The sequence below is a fragment of the Arctopsyche grandis genome, chromosome 13 (genome assembly GCF_051622035.1).
Source record: "Arctopsyche grandis isolate Sample6627 chromosome 13, ASM5162203v2, whole genome shotgun sequence".
Classification (NCBI taxonomy): domain Eukaryota; kingdom Metazoa; phylum Arthropoda; class Insecta; order Trichoptera; family Hydropsychidae; genus Arctopsyche; species Arctopsyche grandis.
In genome coordinates this window covers 3,696,155-3,721,031 of record NC_135367.1, presented here as the reverse complement: position 1 = coordinate 3,721,031, position 24,877 = coordinate 3,696,155, and the positions used below count along the sequence as shown (strand labels likewise).

The window sequence follows — 24,877 nt, the reverse complement described above, 5'->3', positions numbered from 1 at the left end:
GTTCTTTAGACCAAATCTCACGGACGCCGATTTGACATTTGATATTTTGTCACTCATCTTTTCGCGCAATTGACTGAATGGAGTTTCCAATGCAGTGCAGACTTTGCTTGTCTTCGGGTCCAGCCGAGGCTTTCGTCTCCATCCATGGAAATCCTCAGCCACATTTGGCGGAACGCATTTCGTCCTGCTGTCAGCTGCAGGTCGTTTACCCTTTAAATTTTACTCATAAATCTGATCAATATGTTTAAGGTAGAACCAAACAAATGTATCGACTACTTTTTTAGTTCCATTTGAAATAATTTAATGTAGATAATTACCAAGATCAATTTTGGCAGTCTTTATGAATTCGACGACATTCGATATTTCTTCAATGTATTGAGCCTCGATTTCTTTGTCAATAACAATTCAATGGCACTTTCTCCTTCGATGATTTACTCAATAACATTTGCTTCGCTGGAACTATGAGTATTTTGCCCAATTATTTCATTATTTTCACGCGGTTAGTCACATTAATCGAGTTTTTTTTTCTTTTTTGGGCACTTAATCATTTTCTTTGAATGCTCCATGTAAAGTAAAAATATTTTTCTTTAATAAAACACGCAAACTAGCAATTCAAAAAGATTCCAAATTTAATATACATACATATGTACATAATTTTTAAAAATAAAATATAATCGATCAATTCTTCGATAAAAGAAACAACTTACATACTTACATACATACTAAAATGAAATAAATGTTTAACTATAGCGAACAAGCCCTGTACGCGGCACCTTTTTCGCGAATTTGGCAATCGAGTTTTCGACCTTAAATACAGATTTTAATATTTACTCAAGTAACCAGATATGTTAATTAACACTTAAAGTATTATTTTAAACAATAAAATACATAATATATCTCGTAGTTTTGGCTTAATTGTCACATAATCATTCTTCATACAATTGAGACGTATCGTCGCCATTGTTCAACAGACATGACGTCACATAAACGAGGTTTCAGTATGGTTTCACAAAAAACTAATTTTGACTGGTATATATTCATTTTAAGCAAATTGAATAGATGACATTCAACTCTCAGTAATATATTCAACCAATTTTGAACCTTAAAACAGTTGAAATAGGCGCATATAAGGCTCAAAATCCCGTGCAAAGTTCAGAAATTCTATGGAAGACAACCGCGCTACAGACTTGTCGCCCAAAGCTTCTATAGAAGACGGCCGCGGGCAAACGGTTAAATCTTGCAAAGTAATAATTTATTGTACATCATTTATATTAAAAGTATGTCTAGAAAAGTTTTAAATGTGGTTCCCGTCTTTATCATAACCCGGTTTGGAATTTGATAGGAAAGGTTTAACCTTTCCTATTGCCATCCGAATTCATTCTAATATAAACCTTTTTGCATTCGCAGATCAAGGAAGACGACGAATTGCCAGATACGATATGCCGTTCTTGTAACAACAATCTGGAATTACTCATCAGTTTTCGAAAAGTTTGCGTTCGAAATGATGAAATTTCGAAACTGAAGCTAAACAAGCGTCTTAATATCAAGCCAGAAGAAGTTATACTGGAAGATTTAATATGGGAAAATGAGTCCGATGTTAATACGCCACCAAACGTTAACAACGTCCCTGCTAAAGATCAGACGAAGGAAAAGTTGTATAAATGTGATATTTGTTTCAAAACTTTCGCTCAAAGAAAGAGTCTTATTAGACACAATAATATTCATACCGGATCAAAACCATACAAATGTGACATTTGTTTAAAATCGTTTGCTTTAAACTACAACCTTATAACACATAAAATAACTCATGCTGTGGAAAAACCATACTCGTGTGACACTTGCTTAAAATCGTTTGCCCAAAAGTCCAACCTTATAAAACATAAAAAATACCATGCTGTGAATAAACCTTACCCATGTGACATTTCTTCACAATCATTCTCTGAAAAATCTGCCCCTGTAAAACGCATAACAAATCATACTAAACCCAAAACATACAAATGTAACATTTGTTTAAAATCATTTGATCAAGTATCTAACCTTGTATTACACAAAACAACGCATACTGGATTAAAACCATACAACTGTGACATTTGCTTAAGGTCATTTGTTCGACAAAGTGCTTTTATAAATCACGAAAGATCTCATACTGAGAAAAAAACACACAAATGTGCCATCTGTTTAGAATCATTTTCTGACAAATCTAATTTAACAATACATATGAAGTATCATACCGGGTACCAATGTAAGATCTGTTCAGAATCGTTTTCTGACAAATCTAACTTAACAATACATATGAAGTATCATACCGGGTACCAATGTAAGATCTGTTCAGAATCATTTTCTGACAAATCTAACTTAACAATACACATGAGGTATCATACCGGGTACCAATGTGTCATTTGTTCCAAGTCATTCGCTCAAAAATGCCACTTTGTCCAACACAAATTAATTCACACTGGGATAAAATCAAATAAATGTGATATTTGTTTAAAATCGTTTACTCAAAAATCCAGCCTTACAAAACATAAAAAAACTCACGCTGTGGATAAACCGTACAAATGTAATATCTGTTCAAAATCATTTTTCCACCAATACAACTTTACAATACATATGAGATTTCATACTGGGGAAAAACCATACCCATGTGACATGTGTTCAAAATCATTCGTTAAAAAAGATTATCTCCTTACACACATTAAAACCCATACTGGGATGAGACCATTTAAATGTGACATTTGTTCAAAATCATTTGCTCAAAATTCCCGCCTCACGATACACAAAAGAATTCACACTGGGGAAAAACCATATCAATGTGACTATTGTTCAAAATCATTCGTTAACAAATCTTATCTCGTTGAACACATTAAAACGCATACCGGGATGAAACCATATAAATGTGAAATTTGTTCAAAATCATTTGCTCAAAATTTCCGCCTCAAGCTACACAAAAGAACTCACACTGGGGAAAAACCATATCAATGTGACATTTGTCTTAAGTCATACACTCAAAAAGAATATCTCACTGAACACATTCAAACTCACACTGGGATGAAACGATATAAATGCGACATTTGTTTAAAATCGTTTGCTCAAAAATTCCGCCTCATAATACACAAAAGAACTCATACTGGGTTGAAACCATATAGTTGTGACATTTGTTTTAAAACCTTTGCTCAAAAATCCAGCATTAAGATGCACAAAAGATCTCATACTGGGGAAAAACCGGGTACGCTTGAACTCGTTGATGCAAACTCGAAGACGCTAACGTCCACGACGGTAAACCCATAAACGGCAAACTCAGCGATGGTATATTCAAATACGGCAAAGTGAAAGATAGCACCGAATATGATTTTGAAAAGAATATTATTGAAATGTTTCGTTTAGAATTATTATAAATTTACTAATGGAAATATGGTTTTTTAAACCTTTGCCCGCGGCAATATATATAGCGAACAAGCCCTGTACGCGGCACCTTTTTCGCGAATTTGGCAATCGAGTTGTTCGACCTTAAATACAGATTTTAATATTTACTCAAGTAACCAGATATGTTAATTGACACATAAAGTATTATTTTAAACAATAAAATACATAATATATCTCGTAGTTTTGGATTAATTGTCAAATAATCATTCTTCATAATTGTATGAAGACGTGACGTCACATAAACGAGGTTTCAGTATGGTTCCACAAAAATCTAATTTTGACTGGTATATATTCATTTTAAGCAAATTGAATAGATGGCATTCAACTCTCAGTAATATATTCAACCAATTTTGAACCTTAAAACAGTTGAAATAGGCGCATATAAGGCTCAAAATCCCATGCAAAGTTCAGAACTTCTATGGAAGAAAGCTGCGCTTCAGACTTGTCGCCCAAAGCTTCTATAGAAGACGGCCGCGGGCAAACGGTTACACCAGAGCTGTAGAGTTGTAAAAAAATACTCAACTTTGAATATATGTTTTTTTTTTACAGATGTTACGTTACAAATAAGTACTTGATGTACCATTTCATAATCAATAACTGTACTGGTAATAATTTGAATAAAGTTGATGACCACCCAAAAAATAGAATTTTTTTATATCCGATTGATATTATTTTAAGGGTTCTGAAATAAAATGCTCAATGAAACAACGCTCATGGAATTATTCGTACGTATAAAAACGTTATTTTTTACAGTAACATTAATCGAAAATTCAATAAAACATGTGACGAATTAACACATGATCTTATTACGTATTATTAGCCAGCAGCATAGCTCCGTCGTTAAGCTTCTGCTTAGCGTCGAGAGGCGCCGGGTTCGTTCCCATGAGCTGACCTCGATTGAAAAGAATTTTTCTGAGTATATCTGTAGTGCTGCTGGTCAGACCTGGATATTTGTGACTCCAGGTCGATCGTTTGCTATCAGAGTTTGCCAATTTTCTCTGTTTTCATTGTTGAAACGGTTCCCGGTAAAATTGGCTAAATATACTTCCTACCTACTATGTCACCACTATTTGAGATTGATTAATGTACAGTAAAATTGATGTAGAAATTTATAGATTTCTCGTTAATTTGCAAGTTTTTTCAGTGTCTCGTAATTCAGCGACTTGTATAACAAAAAAAATGCTGCAATGTTTGTAATTGGCCAGGAAGGCGCATTGGGGTTACCTGTAAGGCCTTCCTGGTATATATGTCAAAAATAAATAAAATAACAGATTGATAAATGAAATATAAATTAGATAAACCAGTTGTAGGAATATAACACGACTTGTGCTATTACGAATCAAAACCAGTGATCTCATCATCGATCCTGTACAAACATGCATAACTCAAGGGCAACGACCCCTTCAACCATTCTAGAAGAAAGAGTTCATCGCTCGATCGTAAAACGAACGAAACCCAGCAGTGATGTCATCAGGATACCCTAACACGTGTCTGAAAAGCCATTAACGCGTGGCACAAAACGAACGATGTCCTGGCGCTGACCCCATAGCTATAAACCACACGTGCACCGAGCACGCGCCTCGAAAATAGGTCAACACGTGTCCTGGAAACGAAGACAAAGCATATGCACACGGCACGCTCCAACCCAGAACGTATATAAAGCGACGCAGCAGCTCCAGACGCCAGAGTGAACCTCTGGAGTTCAACCAGATCACTTCTCCGAAGCTCAACCTCTTCGTACATACAATAACCATTGTAACAATTGAACAAAAATAAATGATCCTCTTACAAACACAAACGGTGTTTTCTTAGACCGGGGCACGGTCAATACATCTGTCCCGCGTACTAAACAGTTTAATCTCAATTTATTTTTTAATCCAAATGAAAGGCCAAAGTCGTTTCACAACATTTATTGGGTGATTAAGGATATCCACGCACAGCTAGTGCTCCGTCCAGAATGACTTGATATGGCCCAAGTACCTGCTTATAAATGTCAGGTCGCTCACTGCATCTTCAACGCCCGTTTACTTCAATGTTTAGGCACGCAGTCCCACGCTTTCGCGCTCTCAGTTCTGAGAACCCTAGCGGGAAGTGACTGAATGCCGTTACCGACCGCTAAGTCAATTCGGGGGTCTCCATGGGCTCCTCTTTGCCTACGCTACAATATGTAATGAAAAGAAACGATACTTCATATTAAAAAATATACAGAAATTTCAAAGAGGCGTGTAACCGCTCGAGGGCCGTCATACATCGAATATCTCGAATTAGCGTTTTTAAATTTGAACAATTTGGTGTCACTCAGTGCGACGCTACTGCAAGTATAGTATATTCGCGGAGGAATGGGCTAATTGCCCACTTCAGCGGAAGTGCTAGCAGAACTGGCATCTGAGTGCTGCTCTAAATTATAACTGATTGAGTGATGTCATCCTGCTTTCAGAAGCAGGATGACATCACTTAAGGTCTGACCGAACTATGCGACAACCGAACGATCCGACACTTCACAACAGTACGCGACCAAATATTGTTTGTATGAAATTGTATGAGACATAACGCACTGCGCGACAGTCGCATGACGTAGAACGACACCTTGCGTCAAAGTTGACTTTTCGACCAACTTTGTCGCAAGGTGTCGTTTGCGACGTGACGTTAGTGTCGTTGAGTGGGGGTTGCCTTGCGACAATTACCCTCCTTCTTCATCAGAGATACTATAATAGTGTCCGTTTCATCCATCTTGCTTCGAGGTAACGAACGAATGATTGACATCATTTCCTGCGTAGTGCGGTTTACCTAATATTGTCGCACACTGTTGTGAAGTGTCGGATCGTTCGTTTGACGCATAGTGCGGTCAGACCTTTAGATCGCGGCTATCCTTTGTCTCCGGGTGACTTTTCATACTTTTGGAAGTTACCACAGGCATGAAGGTCAGGTCAGTGTCAGATCATTCCTACAAGCTCCTTCCAATAATTTTTTTTTATAGAAAACAACACATCTATCTAAATTTTGCTCCCCCCAAAGAAAAAGTTGAAATGTCGTTTCTGACGCAACAGCTATGAGTGAGTTGCCGGTGAACGACGGTAGACGGATTATTTCGCAAATCGCGAATATGGAATATCTGGCATTCGAGTTCTCGTTGGTATGATAATTCGGGTAATTGGACTATTCGTCACATTGGGGTAGTCACAAAGACAATTTTTGCCATGAAAATCGCGAATACACAATATTTGGCACTCAAGTTCTCGTTACTATGATAGTTATCGTTAGTATGATGGACTTTTCGGCTGCCAAATGTTCCGTTATAGAGATTTTAGTAATTTGTGACCAGTAATCACCGAACCGATAATTCGTATGCGTAGCTTTTGATGGATGGAATTTTCAGGTGCCAGATTTGTAGTGATCGAGATTCTAGTAAAATGTTCGAGATCACTTTGTGCGGAATAATCACGGAACCACGACAACTTGTGTTAGCCGTATTCAGCTATAGCTGTAAAATGTGTGTTCTTTAAACCAAATATCACTGAGGTGAATCGCAACGAACGCCAATGTGATATTACATAGATAGTTTGTCACTGATCTTTTCGCGCAATTGCCTCAATGGAGTTTCCAATGCAGTGCAGACTTTGCTTGTCTTCTGGTCCAGCCGAGGCTTTCGTCTCCATCCATGGAAATCCTCAGCCACATTTGGCCGAAAGCATTTCGTCCTGCTGTCAGCTGCAGGTCGTTCACCCTTTACACTTTACTCGTGAATCTGATTAATATGCTTAAGATAAAGCCAAGCAAATGCATGTTAACGACCTCTTGAATTTTTACCGGAACTGGCATAAAACGGACATCATTTACTGTTGTTTGGAAAAAGCCAACATGGTTCACAATAAACGGAATCCATAATATTAGAATAGCAAAGCCACAAACGTGGAGTCGGTCCATATTTTCATTTAGATTATTAATACATTTTGCAAAAACCTTTTTTGTGTTGTTTGGGTCTCTAGGAAATGACCCTTCATCTATTTATTTTTAATTTATTATTTTAAAACAATAATAACAATAAAATGACCAGTGTGACCTGACAGGTTGCCCCAAAGAGTCACACCAGTCTTACAAAAAAAAAAAAAAATAGAAAGAAAATAACAAAGAAAAAGCAATAAAAATTCCAATCATTCATCTCATTCAAATAGTCTCGTATTGAATCTCAAGAAACTCACCAGCTCATCAACATGACAATTCTTCTTCTTCTTTTTTATTCCTCTCCTCGTAGGAGGTTGGATATCATGATATATATCTTCTCTCTATCCATGGTTGCCCTGCTTCGTATATTGTTCGGACGTTCCATGTTGCTAATTTCATGATTGACCCGGAGATTCTTAGCACCCTCTGACCATCAAAGGCCTGCCAGGGACTGAGGGCCGAGGCTTTATTTTTGTCAATCATGATATTTACTTGGAACATTTAATGTGGTGGTTTTCCGTTGCCTTCCACATCGCAGTTACACAGCCGTACCGTTGTCACAACTCCGCCTGTGTATGTCTGGTTCTAAGCTTTTTCGATTTCAATAATCTACAACCTTAGCCCAGTACTGGTAAGTGCTGCTGCTCACTACCAGGGATATCTACTCATCCCGGGAAAAGATAATGAGGTAGTTTTCCGTTGTTTTCCTCATCTCAGTGTCGCGGCCAGTGAAGTCGTCATTCAACTGCTGCCTGCGAGTGTCAGAAAGTGTGCCGAGCTATGTATATTACGAGCTGTACTACTGCAGCTGATGACCTGCAGTAGGGGAGTGTTTGTTTAGTGCAGTGGTTTCTCCCTTACCTTCTGCATCGCAGTAGTTCTTTTGAATTTCTTTAACTTGTCAATGCTACTGCCCATTGACAGGGATTTGTTTCTGGAGTTACCTTCTCACGATTAGGTGGAGATGCGGGTCAAGTGAATCTGCATCATTTACTATACATCTTCTGATAATTTCTGGGCTGTTTGCTGAAGATCGCTTGAACACATACATATATACACTTCACTTCACTGAATTTACTTAGTATTCACAATTTCACAATACACGCACTGTTTGATTATTTGAATGTTAAAAATTTTCACTGGAAATTTTCAAACAAATGAAATTTTCCAGTGAAAATTTCGTTGCTTTATTCAACGACTGATTTAAAGACATAATTTTATTGAAAATTACTGAATTTTTAACTGTTACTTAAAGCGCACTATTGATTATTTATGTTTTGTGACACAAACACCTGTATATGTGTCAAATATGATTTGACTCGAATAACGGACGATTAAAATTTTAACGTTGTTCACAGTTGTAAGGTAACATGACAATTGAACAGGTCAAAATGCTCATCAATCACATTAAGGAACTGGATAGCCTTTACAAGAGACGAGTTATTGAAAGCAGACGTTTTCGCAGGAATAGGTTGGAAAAGTAAATGATTACGCAAGACTCTACCACACTTCAGCGCCGAAAATTTAAATTCCAATAAAATCGAAGGGTTGTCAATTCTTCCCTTAAACACTCCAAAGAAATATTTGGAAATGGCAATAATTCTTCTCAAAGATAGTGAGTCAAAGCCTAGCATACCTTGTAAAAAGGCAGTGGGAAATAAATAAGGGTAATATTTATATTTCTTTATATAAAGGCATCTAAGAAAATTTTTTTGAACTCTTTCTATCAAGAGATTTAATTTCAGTGGGACTCCAAATTACAGATCCAAACTCCATTATGCTCCGGACAAGCGAACAATAAAGTAACACCATTATACTCGGATCTTGGAAGTAGTGAGAATTGCGTAAAACAAATCCAAGCATTTTGGTAGCCCTACAGCACATATCTAAAATATGAGTCGAAAATTTGAAGTCACTCCTAAACAGTATACCAAGATCAACAGTTGAGTCAGTTCGCGTTAACTGATAGTTCCGAAGGCTATAAGCGAACTCAATAGGGGAAAGAGACATTGAGAAGGAAATAACATGGCATTTAGTCAAGCTGAATGGTAGATTATTATTTAAAGACCATTCAGATAGTAATTCTAAGTCATCCTGCAATCCCACACAGTCGGAATGACAACTGATCGCCCTAAAAATCTTCAAGTCATCGGTATATGTACTTTAGGTCTATGAGGCCCAAAACTTCTAATTATTTTTAGTTCCATCTGAAATATTTTGATGTTTATAAATTCTACAATATTAGATTTTTCTTCAATGTTTCGAACCTCGATTTCTTCGTCAATATCATTTCGATTTTCGTGTTTCGGATCTTTCATCAGTTGCAACAAATTCGATGCCACTTTCTTCTTCGATGCTTTTCTCAATAATATCATTTGCTTCGTCGGAACTATCAGTAATTTGCCTAGTTATTTCATTATTCAACTTGGAGTTCCTCAGGCCTTGCAATTCAATGGCCTCAGCATCCGAGCAGCCTTTGATAAAGTACGAATGGGAAATCTAGTTGCCGACGTTCTGGGAGGTCATGACACGTGAAGAAGAAGAACTTGCAATTCAAAAAGAATCCTACATTTAATATATGTACATAATTTGTGAAAATAAAATAGAATAGAATCGATCGATTATTTGATATAAAATATAATCGAGCAAAGGAACAACTTACGTACTGAAATGAAGTAAATTTTTTAATCTTGCAATGGAATAATTTATTGTACATGGTTGTGGGTTTTATATTTAAAGTGTATCTGGAAAAGTTTTAACTGCGGTTCCCGTCTTTTTCGGTTTATTTGATCAATTAGGTTAATAATAACCCGGTTTGGAATTTGATAAGAATGTTTAACCTTTCCTATTGCCATCCGAATTCATTATAATATAAACCTTTTTGCACTTGCAGATCAAGGAAGACGACAAATTGCCAGATACGATATGCCGTTCTTGCAACAACAATCTGGAATTGCTTATCAGTTTTCGAAAAGTTTGTCTTCGAAATAATGAAATTTCGAAACTGAAGCTAAACAGACAAGTATATATCAAACCAGAAGAAGTTCTGTTGGAAGATTTAATATGGGAAAATGAGCCTGGTGCTAATACACCACCAAACGTTGACAACATCCCTGCTAAGGATCAGATGAAGGAAAAGTTATATAGATGTGATGTTTGTTTTAAATCATTTGATCAAAAATCCGACCTTGTATTACACAAAACAACGCACGCTGGATTAAAACCATACAAATGTGACATTTGCTTAAAGTCGTTTCTTCGAAAAAGTGATTTTGTAAAGCACGAAAGATACCATACTGGAAAAAAACCACACAAATGTGATATCTGTTTCAAATCATTTTTTGACAAATCTAACTTGGCAATACATACAAGATCTCATACTGGTGAAAAACCTTACCAATGTGACATTTGTTTAAAAGCATTCACTCGAAAATCCCACTTTGTAGAACACAAACTAATTCACACTGGGGTAAAATCAAATAAGTGTGACATTTGTTTAAAATCGTTTACTCAAAAATCCAGCCTTATAAAACATAAAAAAACTCACGCTGTGGTAAAACAATACCCGTGTAACTTTTGTTCAAAATCATTCTCTGAAAACTCTGCCCTTGAAATACACGTAACAAATCATACTGGAATTAAACCATACAAATGTGACATCTGTTTAAAATTGTTTACTCAAAAATCCAGCCTTACGAGACATAAGAGAATTCATACTGGCGATAAACCATATGGATGCGACATTTGTTCAAAATCATTCGTCGAAAAGGGTTGTCTCGTTGAACATATAAGAACTCATACTGGGATGAAACCATATAAGTGTGACTTTTGTTTAAAATCATTTGCTCAAAATTACCACCTCACGATACATAAAAGATCTCATACGGGCGAAAAACCATATCAATGTGACGTTTGTTTAAAATCATTCATTGAAAAGGGTTGTATCGTTGAACACATCAAAACTCATACTGGCATGAAACCATATACTTGTGACATTTGCTTAAAATCGTTTGCCCAAAAATCCTGCCTCACGATACACCAAAGAACTCACACTGGGGAAAAACCATATAATTGTGACATTTGTCTAAAATCGTTTGCTCAAAAATCCCGCCTCACCATACACAAAAGAACTCATACTGGGGACAAACCATATAATTGTGACGTTTGTTTAAAATCGTTCGTCCAAAAATCCAAACTCACGATACACAAAAGAACTCATACTGGGGAGAAACCGGTACACATAAACTAGCCGACGCAAACTCAAAGAGTCCAAAGTCCGTGACGGCAATATCATAACATCAAAAAGGGTTTGGTGCAAACGATCGAAAAGCGCCAGACAGATTGAACCACAGATTAACTGGATGGCTGCTTTAAACGCAATTCTCGGCTTCACGAATGAAAAATTGCACATCAAATGACGAGTAACCTTTCGATGTGCCCAGATGCAATTATTAAAATGGTAATTATTAAAATTGAGTTGTATCTTTCTGGCGAGTTTTTAATAATTTAATAAGGAAAAATTCGGAACTAAAGTTTCAGAAACACAGAACGTATACAGGGTAGGTATGTCGGGACTTCGGGTAGATTTCGCTTAGTGTAAGTGCGAGCAGTGCGCACGCATATGGTACACGTGTCGTTAATCCGTGGTTCGTTTGCACCGCATCGCATCAGAAATTGTAACAATTTTAATCATGTAGATCACAGGCTTCTTTCAAAAAAATGGTTTTATAGAACACACAGACTAGCAAAATTTTGCCCCTCCCAAGAAAAAATTGAAATGTCTCTGGCGAACGGAGGGTCTGGGCCTGGAAGGAACGACGGTAACCGGATTATTTCATTGTTGCCACGAAAATCGCGAATACGGAACATCTGACATCTCGATGGATGGAAATTTTAGGTGCCAGATGTTCCGAGGTCGAGATTTTAGTGAAACTCGGCGGATACTTAACTCTTGGAGACCGGTGATGGGGGGGGTTGAACTATGCCTATGAACGGGGCTGATCCTCGTTGCCGACAATATTTCCCGTAAACAGCTTCGCATAACTTAAAAATGGCATTTCTATAATAGGGAATAGGGAATCAGATTATTTTATATCCTTGCAGATAGGACAAGTATTTACTCTAGCTGGTATATCGTGAATAGGCTCGTTTTCTTTATAGCGGAGTACCTTTTTGTTCAATATGCTCAATGTGATACAAGGAGTAATGACGATACAGTTACATGACCTGTTTAGAAATCATTTAAAGAATCATTGCTCAGAATATTTATTGCTCCAACTATGCTACTTACAACTATATCACTTTCACTAGATCCCGAAACTTCTCAAGTTTCCAATATTCAATGGAGGAGATTGTTCTGAATCGAGTGTATGTATATGATTCGTGATCTTGGTGTACTTTGTGACCAATGCCAATCATTAGCATTTGTAATCAGACAATCTTATTTCTTGTCTATGATTTGCCTCTACAATTCTTTTGTCAGGGCCATTTTGGAGTTTAACTGCATAATTTGATCACCTAATAAAAAATTGCATGTTAATTAATTAGAAAAAGTTCACAAAAAATTGTGTCTATTATAAAATGTATGGATACTACCCTTGGTTATATCCAACGTGTTCTGTTTTCGCCAATCATAGCGAAAACTAACATACTTTTAAATACTCCTATATGTCAGTTTATAGGATCCATTCAGAATATTGTGTTTCCTTAATTTTTACTAGCCTCTTCTTACTTCACTTTGGATTTTGTCGTCTGACGAAATTTGAGTTCTTTTCCACACTCTTCCGATCATTTTCAAACTGCGAGTTTGTTACTATCTTTTCTGATTTTCTTTTATTGTTAATTTTATATTATATGTTTTGTATTATGTAATTTACTTAACCTTTCAGCGGGCGCGCGGAGTTATTTCCTTTGAGCGGGCGCTTGTCGTAAATTTTACGTCATCAAGTTTTCTCCATGTAAATGGTGTTTTATTTATGTAAATGTTAATGAAATGTTGTAAGGTTATGAAAAATGATAAATGACAATACTTTAAAAAATATATATTTTACTTTCTAAACAAAAAACCAAAACAACACTCTAAATATGCTAACATTTCAAAACAAAATATTTTATCGACGTATTCGATCATTAGTCAGAATTATTTATCAGAATCAATATTACCTATTAGTCAGAATTAATATTTTCATCCTTACAATTATTAAAAACCATCTCAACTGCAGAATGCTTCTTGCATGTAAAGGACTCAATGGAAGGCTCAACGGAAATTCCCAAATATTTTATTTTATTTTATTAATTGAAAAATCAACAGACAGGATGTACATAGATATGTATAAAAAAACAAATAGTAAATAAATAATATATGTAACATCCGAGTCCAATAATAGATTTTTACAAAAATGAAAAAGATAAATATAAGGAAAACAAATTAAAAAGTAAAGAATAAAGGCATGACAAAATATGTAGAACATTGCATAATTAAACTATAGTATTAAAATATTTGGAAAAGGTTATAAAATAGAATATAAGAAGAAATTGAAATTTACAAATATAAAACAAATGAAAAAGGTAAATACAAAATAAATAAATGAAAAGGAAAAGAATGAAAGCTATAATATGATTAAATAGCACATTACATAACTAAACTAAAGTATAAAAATATTGGAAAAATAGAATAGGATAATATCGATGACTCACAAAAACTTCTAAGCACAACCGATTCGCCTGCAGTTTCGGGAAACACTGACCTTCGAATAGCTCGAAGCTCGATCATTATCACCAAGTGGTAATAGCAGGAGACGCGATAAAGCGCATTTGTCGTAAATTTTACGACAGCGCGCCCGCTGGAAGGTTAAATAGGTTTTTACCTGTACAAATAAATAAATATGCAACTGCCATAGATGTTGTGGCGGCTCGCTTATACGACATGGTCGAGTTTGGTTGCCTTCCTGCGACTGGGGACCAACTCGGCTGGGTTCGGAGAGCCACTACTCACTCTGCCTTTAGCTGTCATATAATAAACACGTGCATTAACATGCCAGTCGTCTCATTCGTTCATCCCCCATAACTGGTGACCCCCGACATCGAGCCACGCAGCCTCGATTAATTCAGCATGCCGCCGCTCATTCCTGCCTCGCCGAGCCAGGCGGGAAAGCTACCCGCCGCGCCGCCATCGCCATCGACACAGCACGTTGCGGCCCGCGGGTGACAATAAACGAGCAGACACGGCTACCTACCTACCTACCTACCGACATGAGTCCAGCCACAACGTCGATGACAGGTGCTTAAAAAAATGGGGGAGCGAATGAGACGACGATCTTGACAGCTGGATGTGGAGTCATGCGCGATCCAGTACACATAGAACGGTCATCCAGCACCACAAGATTCATCACACACCACCTCAGCACCATCATCATCATCATCATCAAGGCCCCGTCCGTCCCCACGAGCGTCGTCACGCCGAGACGGGCGGCAGCGCTACAACACCTCCACGAGCCACAACGACTCACAGTCCAGCTCGGAGTATCATCAACCACATCGATGCCCCTGCCGCCCCCGCCGCCCCACCAACCGACATCAGCCTCGGAAGAGCGGCGCCGCCGCAGCATCGCATCGGCGCGACCATCGGACCAGCCACCGTCCTGCTCGCGACGTCACCGCCCTCGAATCTACCGACCATTCAGGGCGGTACACCTACACAGCGGATGACCCACGTCAACAATTTTTTTTCTCCCCACTCAATAATTTTTTTCTCTTTGTGTAACAATAATTTTTTTTCTATTGTAAAATTTGTTTCTTTGTAATTTTGATATCGCTGATGCTGGGGGGGGAGTGATGTGGCGGCTCGCTTATACGACATGGTCGAGTTTGGTTGCCTTCCTGCGAGTGGGGACCAACTCGGCTGGATTCGGAGAGCCACTACTCACTCTGCCTTTAGCTGTCATATAATAAACACGTGCATTAACATGCCAGTCGTCTCATTCGTTCATCCCCCATAATGTAAAGCCCGCTTTAAAGGACAAAGAATTTGACCCTTCAAGCCCTCAACGTGAAGCCGCCACCCCCCCCCCCCCCCTAACGAATACAGTCTAAGAGACCCTTTCGTCGGAGAACGAGATGGTTGACCAGTAATATACTGCCATAGATATAGGCAGTATATTACTGGTATTAGGCATTACATACAAATTGGGCGTGGGGAGTTTAACTTGCAGGGCAAGTAATGAAAAAAAAAGTACGGAACGCAAAACGGTGATTTAGAAAAGAATATTACTCACTTTTATATACATATGTGTAGGAATCTCGTCATCGTCATAGACAACTAACTCCAGCACAACCAGCAAAACGCCTGCACAACAACACCGTCCAGACCACCAACCTTGACTATCAACGTAGCCTAGACAGAATAAGCAACATGGTAGAAAAGAACAACTCGGACTGGTACGCAACACGAGATCCGCTGTCGAGACAACCAACTCCAGCACAACCAACGAAGACCAGCACTCAACGCACTTCGTCAACCAACGTTCTTCACGCAAGACCCGCTGCCGAGACCACTAACTCCAGCACAACCAGCAAAACAGTCACGCGAATGACTCCACGCAGAACACAGCAGCCTGCACAACAGCACCATCCAAGCCATCACAAACCTTCACTACCAACGCAGCTCGCCCAAAATAAGCAACCTGGTAGAGAACAAGACTTGGACCGGCATGCAACACAAGACCCGCTGTCGAGACAACTTTCTCCAGCACAACCGGACAAACAACGACGCCATCGAGTCAACAGACTCCAACACATCAAGATTCCCACAAAATTACACACATCGCTAACACTCACCGGAGAGCCATGTAGGAATCTCGTCATCGTCATCGTCATCGAAACATTCGAGAATATTCCGCAACAACAAACCACATTCCTTGCAGAACTCACACACGTAAACAAGCGGAACGAAACCCAGACGACGCACACCTGCAGCCATTATATTGAACTCAAGCGGAACGCCCCTACCAGTCGAGTGGAACCAAAACGGTCGAAACACGCCGCCACCATTAAACTACATCGAGCGGAACGGCGCCAATCATTCCAGAAAATTCTACCCCTCGACAAAAGCAAATTCCTCGCTTACGCATCAACAAACCACCACCATCGATCAGGTGATTCCAGAAACACTATAAAAGGAGGTACAACCCAAACAACGCCAGTCGACCCACAGCAGTAAGCGTCGACACACAACAGCAGACCAGTCGACATACAGCTCCTGAACAGCCACCACTACACTACGCGGACTTGGAAGATCAACCAGCCGGACGAGCCAGCAACACACTGCCGTATCCAGAGACCTTCCGAACATAGCCGAACACCGAGCCAGCAACACACTGCCGCATCCAGAGACCTTCTGAACATAGCTGAATGCCGAGCCAGCGACACTCTACCATATCCAGAGACCGCTGAACGACATACTTTTGCCCACAAATATAATACCTTTGTACAACCATAGGCAAACAATAAAACTTTATAAAACTAGCACAACAGTGTTTCGTTAGGCTGGGATACGGTCAACACTTACCTACCCCGCCTACATATGTATACTATTATTATGTAATAACAGCTTTGACCCATATGAAATTGCGTCTCCATCGCTTTCCCACCCTTGTAACAGCAGCCATTAAAGATACTCCACTCTACTCAAGGGGACTCAAATTGTACTACAAGCACTAAATAGGTATTGAAACTACACAGACGTCGTGGCATTTATCTGTATTCATATCCATATGTATGTACATCGCGCCGATATTTCAATGATGTCCATCGACCTTCTTGTGTGGAGGCCAGCTAGCTATTGAGAGAGTGCACTCTTTTTTTTGTGTGTGTACTCTTTAAAAGGGAGACAAGCTTAGAAGCCGTATCTATGTTATTCTATATCTATGGAAACTGCCGAACGTCCCCCAGAACCATTTACTGTCTATTGTTATATACACAGGGATGCTATTGCTTATATTATCCACATAAACAATTTGTAATACAACAAAACAGGTAACACATAAGTTATAGACCCGAGAGACCATACAAATTGTATGCAGGTCTGGTGTTGTTAAGTAAAATATTTGTTAGATTAAGTTTATTTATTTATTTATTGTAAATAAATTTAAAAAGAAGCTCCAAGCTTCTTATTTAATATCAAATAACATAATTTTAAGAAATTCACCAACACCTTGTAGTAATTAGAATATAGATATAATCTACGTAAATTAGGATAAGATAAATAAAAATCTTTATGTAGAAATAATGTTAAATTGTATATATGTATAATGATAAATAAAGTGATTTTCCAAAATAAAAAAATCTATCCAGCGCGTTGTTTTAATGTAGTTAATGCATGGAACAGTTTGAATTTTCATGATCTGTTGTAATTTAAGTAATTGGATTACTACGCACATTGCGATCGCCCAAAAGACAATTTTTGTCATGAAAATTGCGAATACAGAGTATTTGCCACTCGAGTTCTCGTTCGTACGATGAACTTTTCGGCTGCCAGATGTTTCGTTATACAGATTATAGTGGGAAATAATCACCGAACCATAATTTGGTACGAAAAGTTGAATCGGATAAATATTTTCAGTAAATTAATGCAAGGTATAGGGACAGAATTGAACTCGGTAATTCAATTGTAGAAAAATACTAAGAATATTTCGAAAAATCACGTTCCGATGATTTTTTATTTAAACATGCAATCATCGATGCAACAGAATTGACCTCTGAAATTTGCGGTGATATCAGTTTCCACATTTTAAATAAGCATCGCGTAAGATCAAAAAATAGGCAGTTTGATTACGAGTGTCGTGATGACCCTATTACTGACCCATAAGAAAAATATTAAATTGAAGTTTATTTTATGAATGCATTTTATGGAATGAATGCGGTTTTTAAATAAAAAATGCCACTTTGTATGAAGAAAAAGATCTTCGATCAATGTGTTTTGCCAGTGAAGACGTATGGATGTGAAACTTAGACATGGAACGCCGCGTTGCTACACAAAGTCCAATGCACTCAAACAAGTCAAACGTGGTATGCTTGGCATAACGAGGAAAGACAGGAAATGGAATACGTGAGTGAGAAGTATGACAAGGATTGTGGATAGAGTGGCGATATTGAAATGGCAATGGGCAGGCTACGTGACTAGAAGAATGGACAAAAGAAATTCTAGAATGGTACACAAGAGAATGCAAAAGGGTAAAAGGAAGACCACAGGGAAGATGGGTAGTCGAAATAAGGAAAATGATGATAATATATAACTTGGGAGAGATGTATAGGACCAACTTTTCTAAGCATTATTTAGACCGATGGCTATATATATATATATATATATATATATATATATATATATATATATATATATATATATATATATATATGTATATTTATTTATTTAAATATTCAATTCTTCGATGACGTCACGGTTTTACGAATCAACAATACTTATGTACTTACAAAGTCTCTTTCGAAATTATATATTAGATTTTTTCTTGACCATATGTGGTTCATAGATCACTTTGTGCGGAATAATCATCGAACCATGACGACTTGTGTTGGCCCTTTTGAGCTATAGCTGTAAAATGTGTGTTCTTTAGAGCAAATCTCACGAAGGGTGAATTGCAACGGACGCCAATTTGACATTTGATATTTTGTCACTTATCTTTTCGCGCAATTGCCTCAATGGAGTTTCCAATGCAGTGCAGACTTTGCTTGTCTTCTGGTCCAGACGAGACTTTCGTCTCCATCCATGGAAATCCTCAGCCACATTTGGCGGAACGCATTTCGTCCTGCTGTCAGCTGCAGGTCGTTTACCCTTTACACCTTACTCGTGAATCTGATTAATATGTTTAATAGAAAGCCAAGCAAATGCATGTTAACGACCTCTTGAATTTTTACCGTAACTGTCATAAAACGAACATTTGGAAAAAGCCAACATGGTTCACAATAAACGGAATCCATAATATTAGAATAGCAAAGCCACAAACGTGGAGTTGGTCCATATTTTCATTTAGAATAATAATACATTTTGCAAAACCTATTTTTATGTTTGGGTCTCTAGGAAATGGCCCTTTAGGTCTAAAAGGCCCGAAACTTATGATTATTTTTTAGTTCCATCTGAAATATTTCGATGTAGGTAATTACCAAGATCAATTTTGGTACTGTTTATAAATTCGAAAACATTCGGTATTTCTTCAATGTTTTAAGCCTCGATTTCTTTGTCAATAACGTTTCGATTTTCGGATTTTTCATCAGTTGCAACAATTCAATGGCACTTTCTTCACTATTTTCACGCGTAAATTCGCTCTCAGTGTGTTTTATTTTAATCATACATTTATCAAGTTTTTGTACTCTTTTAATTTTTTTTATTTTTTGTGCACCGCATCACTTACTTTGAATACTCCATGTAAAGTAAAAATATTTTTTATTTAATAATACACTTAAACTAGCAATCCAAATTAAATGTATGTATGTATGTACATAATTTTTGAAAATAAAATAAAATCGATCAATTCTTCGATTCAAAATATAATGGATCAAAGGAACAACTTACATACATACTGAAATGAAATAAGTTTTTAAATATCTCAATGGAATAATTTATTACACATCGTTATGGATTATATATTTAAAGTGTGTCTAGAAAAGTTTTAACTGTGGTTCCCGTCTTTATTTCAACCAGGGTTTTTCGGTTTATTTAAATAACCCGGCTTGGAATTTGATAAAAATGCTCAACTTAACCTATTATCATCCAAATTAATTCTAATGTAAACCTTTTGCATTTGCAGGTCAAGAAAGACGATAAACTGCCAGATACGATATGTCGTTTTTGTAACAACAATCTGGAATTGCTCATCAGTTTCAGAAAAGTTTGTCTTCGAAATGATGAAATTTCGAAACGTAAGCTAAATAAGCGTGTGGATATCAAAACAGAAGAAGTTCTATTGGACGATTTAATATGGGAAAATGAGTCTGATGTTAATACGCCACGAAATGTTAACAACATCCCTGTTAAGGATCAGATGAAAGAAAAGTTATATAAATGTGATATTTGTTTTAAAACTTTCGCTCAAAGAAATAATTTTATTAGACACACTAATGTTCATACTGGATTAAAACCATTCAAATGTGATATTTGTTTCAAATCGTTTTCTCGAAAATCAAGACTTACGATACATACAAGAATTCATACTGGGGAAAAACCATACAAATGTAACATTTGTTCAAAATCGTTTTCTCGAAAATCAAAGCTTACGATACATACAAGAATTCATACTGGGGAAACTCCATTCCTATGTGACATTTGTTCAAAATCATTCTCTACAAAATATGCCCTCGTAATACACATATCAAATCATACTGGAATTAAACCATACAAATGTGACATTTGTTCAAAATCGTTTTCTCAAAAATCAATACTTACTATACATACAAGAATTCATACTGGGGAAAAACCATACAAATGTGATATTTGTTTTAAATCATTCGCTCAAAAAAATTATCTCACTGGACACAAAAGAATTCATACTGAGGAAAAACCATATCAGTGTGACATTTGTTTTAAATCATTTGCTCAAAAAGATTATCTCTCTGGACACAAAATAACTCATACTGTGGAAAAACCATATAAATGTGGCATTTGCTTAAAATCTTTTGCTCAAAAATCCAAACTCACGATACACAAAATAACTCATACTGGGGAAAAACCATACGAATGTGATGTATGCTTGAAATCGTTCTCTTTTAAATCCCAACTTGAAATACACAAAGAAACCCATACTAAATTAAAACCGTACAAATGTGACATTTGCTTAAAATCATTCTTAAAAAACGCTTATCTCCTCAAACATATTAAAATTCATTCTGGGTTGAAACCATACAAATGTGATATTTGCTCAAAGTCTTATCTTCGAAAAAGTGATTTTGTAAAGCACGAAATATACCATACTGGAATAAAACCACACAAATGTGATATCTGTTCAAAATCATTTTCTGACAAATCTAACTTTACAATACATATGAGATCTCATACTGGGGAAAAACTGTACCATTGTGACATTTGTTTAAAATCATTCGTTCGAAAATCCCACTTTGTAGAACACAAATTAATTCACACTGGGGTAAAATCAAATAAATGTGACATTTGTCTAAAATCGTTTACTCAAAAATCCAGCCTTCTAAAACATAAAAAAACTCATGCTGTGGAAAAACCATACTCATGTGACATTTGTTCAAAATCATTCTCTGAAAAATGTTCCCTTTTAATACACATAACAGTTCATACTGGAATAAAACCATACAAATGTGATATTTGTTCAAAATCGTTCGCTCAAAATTCCCGCCTCACGATACACAAAAGAACTCATACTGGGGAAAAACCGTATCAATGTGACAATTGTTTAAAATCATTCGTAAAAAAAGATTTTCTCGTTAATCACATTAGAACTCATACCGGATTGAAACCATATAAATGTGACGTCTGTTTAAAATCATTTGCTCAAAATTTCCGCCTCATGCTACACAAAAGAATTCATACTGGGGAAAAACCATATCAATGTGACATTTGTCTTAAATCATACACTCAAAAAGAATATCTCGCTGAACACATTAAAACTCACACTGGGATGAAACAACATAAATGTGACATTTGCTTAAAATCGTTTGCTCAAAAATTCCGCCTCACAATACACAAAAGAACTCATACTGGGTTGAAACCATATTATTGTGACATTTGTTTCAAATCCTTTGCTCAAAAATCCAGCATCAAGATACACAAAAGAACTCATACTGGGGAAAAACCGGGTACCAGTAAACTCGGCGACGCAAACTCGAATACGGCACAGTCCGTGTCGGTAAACCCATAAACGGCACATTTAACGATAGCATAGTCAAATACGGCAAAGTGAAAGATGGCAATAAAAATGATTTTGAAAAGGAAATTATTGACGTACTACGCTTAAGAGTTATTATAAATTTAATAATGGAAATATGATTATATATATATAATATATATATATATATATATATATATATATATATATATATATATATATATATATATATATATATATATATATATATATATATATATATATATATATATATATATATATATAATTATAAGAAATATGATATATATATCACATAAATAAATCTAATATATAATTTGGAAAGAGACTTTGTATGTATGGAACCTTCGTTCATTAGGTCGTAAATCCAGGATGTCATCAAACAAATAATTCTATTCAAAGGATTCGAAGTCCTCGCGGGCGCAGGCTCCGGGGGCCGATGACGCTGATGGCGAAGGTGCCTTCGCGCTGGGGGGCGTAGGCGCTGTGGGGCCGCCGGATTCTGGTATTCATATAATATCGAAAGAGACTTATATATGTTTGTTTGTTCGTAAAAGTCTATTTAATAAAAAAAACAAATGAGTTCAAATAAATTCATATGAAAATAAATTTAATAAAATATTTACTATAAGATTAGTCACGTTTAAGCGGTTTATATTACAAATACTGAGCGAAGCCGAGTAATACAGCTAGTATAGTACATATACATACATATTTTAAATTTATGTGTACTATTATATATTTATTTGAAATTTTTCAATGAAAATTCAAAGAACTTTTTCACAAAAACCTTTACACAGGCAATAGAAAATGATATATTTTGTTGATTAGTATTTAAGTATTTTAATAAATAAATCTTTTTCACTAGAAAAAAAAATCTTTTGATTATTTTTCGGTCCTTCTAATATTTAAAATTTGGCTAGCATCCATCAACCGGAAGTGGCAGTTAACTCTCATCTTTCGACCCCTCAAACAACAGAGAAAACCATACAGAGTGGGAACGTGGAATGTCCGTGGCCTTCTTCAACCGGGAAAACTGGAAACAGTTGAAAAGAATAATAGGGCAAATGGAAGTAATATTTAATGATTTACTTAGTTTTAGATTACTTATATTGAACAAAAAATTCTAAATTCAAAGCTTCGTTTCCTGACGAACTGTTTTCATCGCTGAAATCAAAGTATCAAAATTTTTTTGATTTGTCGAAATTGCGAAATGAATTGATGGCCGTGTACAGTCTGTCAGATTTTTCAGGCAAAACAGTCAAAGAAATTGTTAAATTCTTAAAAGAAACAGAACTGGCCGATGAAGCATATTCTGAAATATATAAACTTTCTACTTTGATTTTGACTATTTCAGTAAGTACGTCAACAGTTGAACGCACTATTTCATCTTTAAAGCGCATAAAAACGTCAATTCGCGATGCTCAGGGTGAAAGCAAACTTTAGTTGCTTTCAATGATATCAATAGAAAAAAAATTACACGAAAATCGAAGAAATTTCTATGATATGGCAGTTCAAAAATGTGTACAAAAAGGCGTTAGAAGGATTGCTCTCGTATACAAATGAAACAAATTCATTGTTAAATTTCATAATAGATAATATAATTTTATACCTACATACTTGTAATTATAAATATTTTTTTTTCTATTTTTCCTGTTCCCTTGATTCAAAAGTCAGGGCACGCCACTGATTATTCATGAATTATAATACACTAATACATGAATTATACAGTCCAAGCTCCCGATAGTAAGATATTTTTATAATGTCTATATTTGTCTCATTCCATCTGGATAGTCGTCGTTCTACTATATTAGTTTATATTTTCATTTATATGCTATATGTATATAACTATCATTTATTTATTTTATTTATTTTATTAATTGAAAAATCAACAGACAGGATGTACAGAGATAGGTATAAAAAACACAAAAAGTAAATAAATAATATATGTAACACCCGAGTCCAATAATAGATTTTTACAAAAATGAAAAAGATAAATATAAGGAAAACAAATTAAAAAGTAAAGAATAAAGGCATGACAAAATATGTAGTACATTGCATAATTAAACTATAGTATTAAAATAATTGGAAAAGGTTATAAGATAGAATATAAGAAGAAATTGAAATTTACAAATATAAAAAACAAATGAAAAAGGTAAATACAAAATAAACAAATGAAATGGAAAGGAATGAAAGCTATAATATGATTAAATAGCACATTACATAACTAAACTAAAGTATAAAAATAATGGAAATATTGGAAAAATAGAATAGAAGAAAAAATGAATCAATCGGTCAAGATTCTCTTGATGTTAGACCTGAATTGATGTAGGGAAATACCAAACAGATCAACCTCATTCAGCTCTCCGTTAAACATACGATAAACGCGCTGCAGATAAAAATATTTTTGGGAATTAGTATTGAAAGGATCAAGTGAAAAGAGTGCAACGCGTCTAGGGTATCGAACTGGGATTCTGAAATTAACCTTATTCATATATGTACATATGGTATTTCATGAATATTCTAAATATTTAAAATTTTCCAATAATATATCAAAGATGATGGGAATATTTTTAGATGTTTTTTCGCTTTACATTTTTTTTTGTATAAACAGGTTGATCATCCTAGTCTAA

At 36.0% G+C, this 24,877-nt stretch overlaps 4 protein-coding genes across 4 annotated transcripts; all 4 read left to right on the top strand.

Annotated features, from left to right (window-relative positions):
- Positions 1–4,059, top strand: LOC143921450 (uncharacterized). Its single transcript, XM_077444766.1, has 2 exons — positions 1–200; positions 1,408–4,059. The coding sequence occupies exons 1-2, from the start codon at positions 78–80 to the stop codon at positions 3,286–3,288; spliced, it is 2,004 nt and encodes a 667-aa protein (XP_077300892.1). The 5' UTR covers positions 1–77; the 3' UTR covers positions 3,289–4,059.
- Positions 4,060–6,924: 2,865 nt separating this feature from the next.
- Positions 6,925–13,910, top strand: LOC143921464 (uncharacterized). Its single transcript, XM_077444790.1, has 2 exons — positions 6,925–7,137; positions 10,259–13,910. The coding sequence occupies exons 1-2, from the start codon at positions 7,015–7,017 to the stop codon at positions 11,612–11,614; spliced, it is 1,479 nt and encodes a 492-aa protein (XP_077300916.1). The 5' UTR covers positions 6,925–7,014; the 3' UTR covers positions 11,615–13,910.
- Positions 12,258–17,715, top strand: LOC143921506 (uncharacterized). Its single transcript, XM_077444835.1, has 2 exons — positions 12,258–15,412; positions 17,211–17,715. The coding sequence occupies exon 1, from the start codon at positions 14,704–14,706 to the stop codon at positions 15,070–15,072; it is 369 nt and encodes a 122-aa protein (XP_077300961.1). The 5' UTR covers positions 12,258–14,703; the 3' UTR covers positions 15,073–15,412; positions 17,211–17,715.
- A 1,275-nt stretch (positions 17,716–18,990) lies between these two features.
- LOC143921564 (uncharacterized) lies at positions 18,991–24,877 on the top strand. The gene is made up of 6 exons (XM_077444915.1): positions 18,991–19,200; positions 20,184–22,247; positions 22,647–22,749; positions 23,497–23,600; positions 23,713–23,822; positions 24,859–24,877. The coding sequence occupies exons 1-6, from the start codon at positions 19,078–19,080 to the stop codon at positions 24,875–24,877; spliced, it is 2,523 nt and encodes an 840-aa protein (XP_077301041.1). The 5' UTR covers positions 18,991–19,077.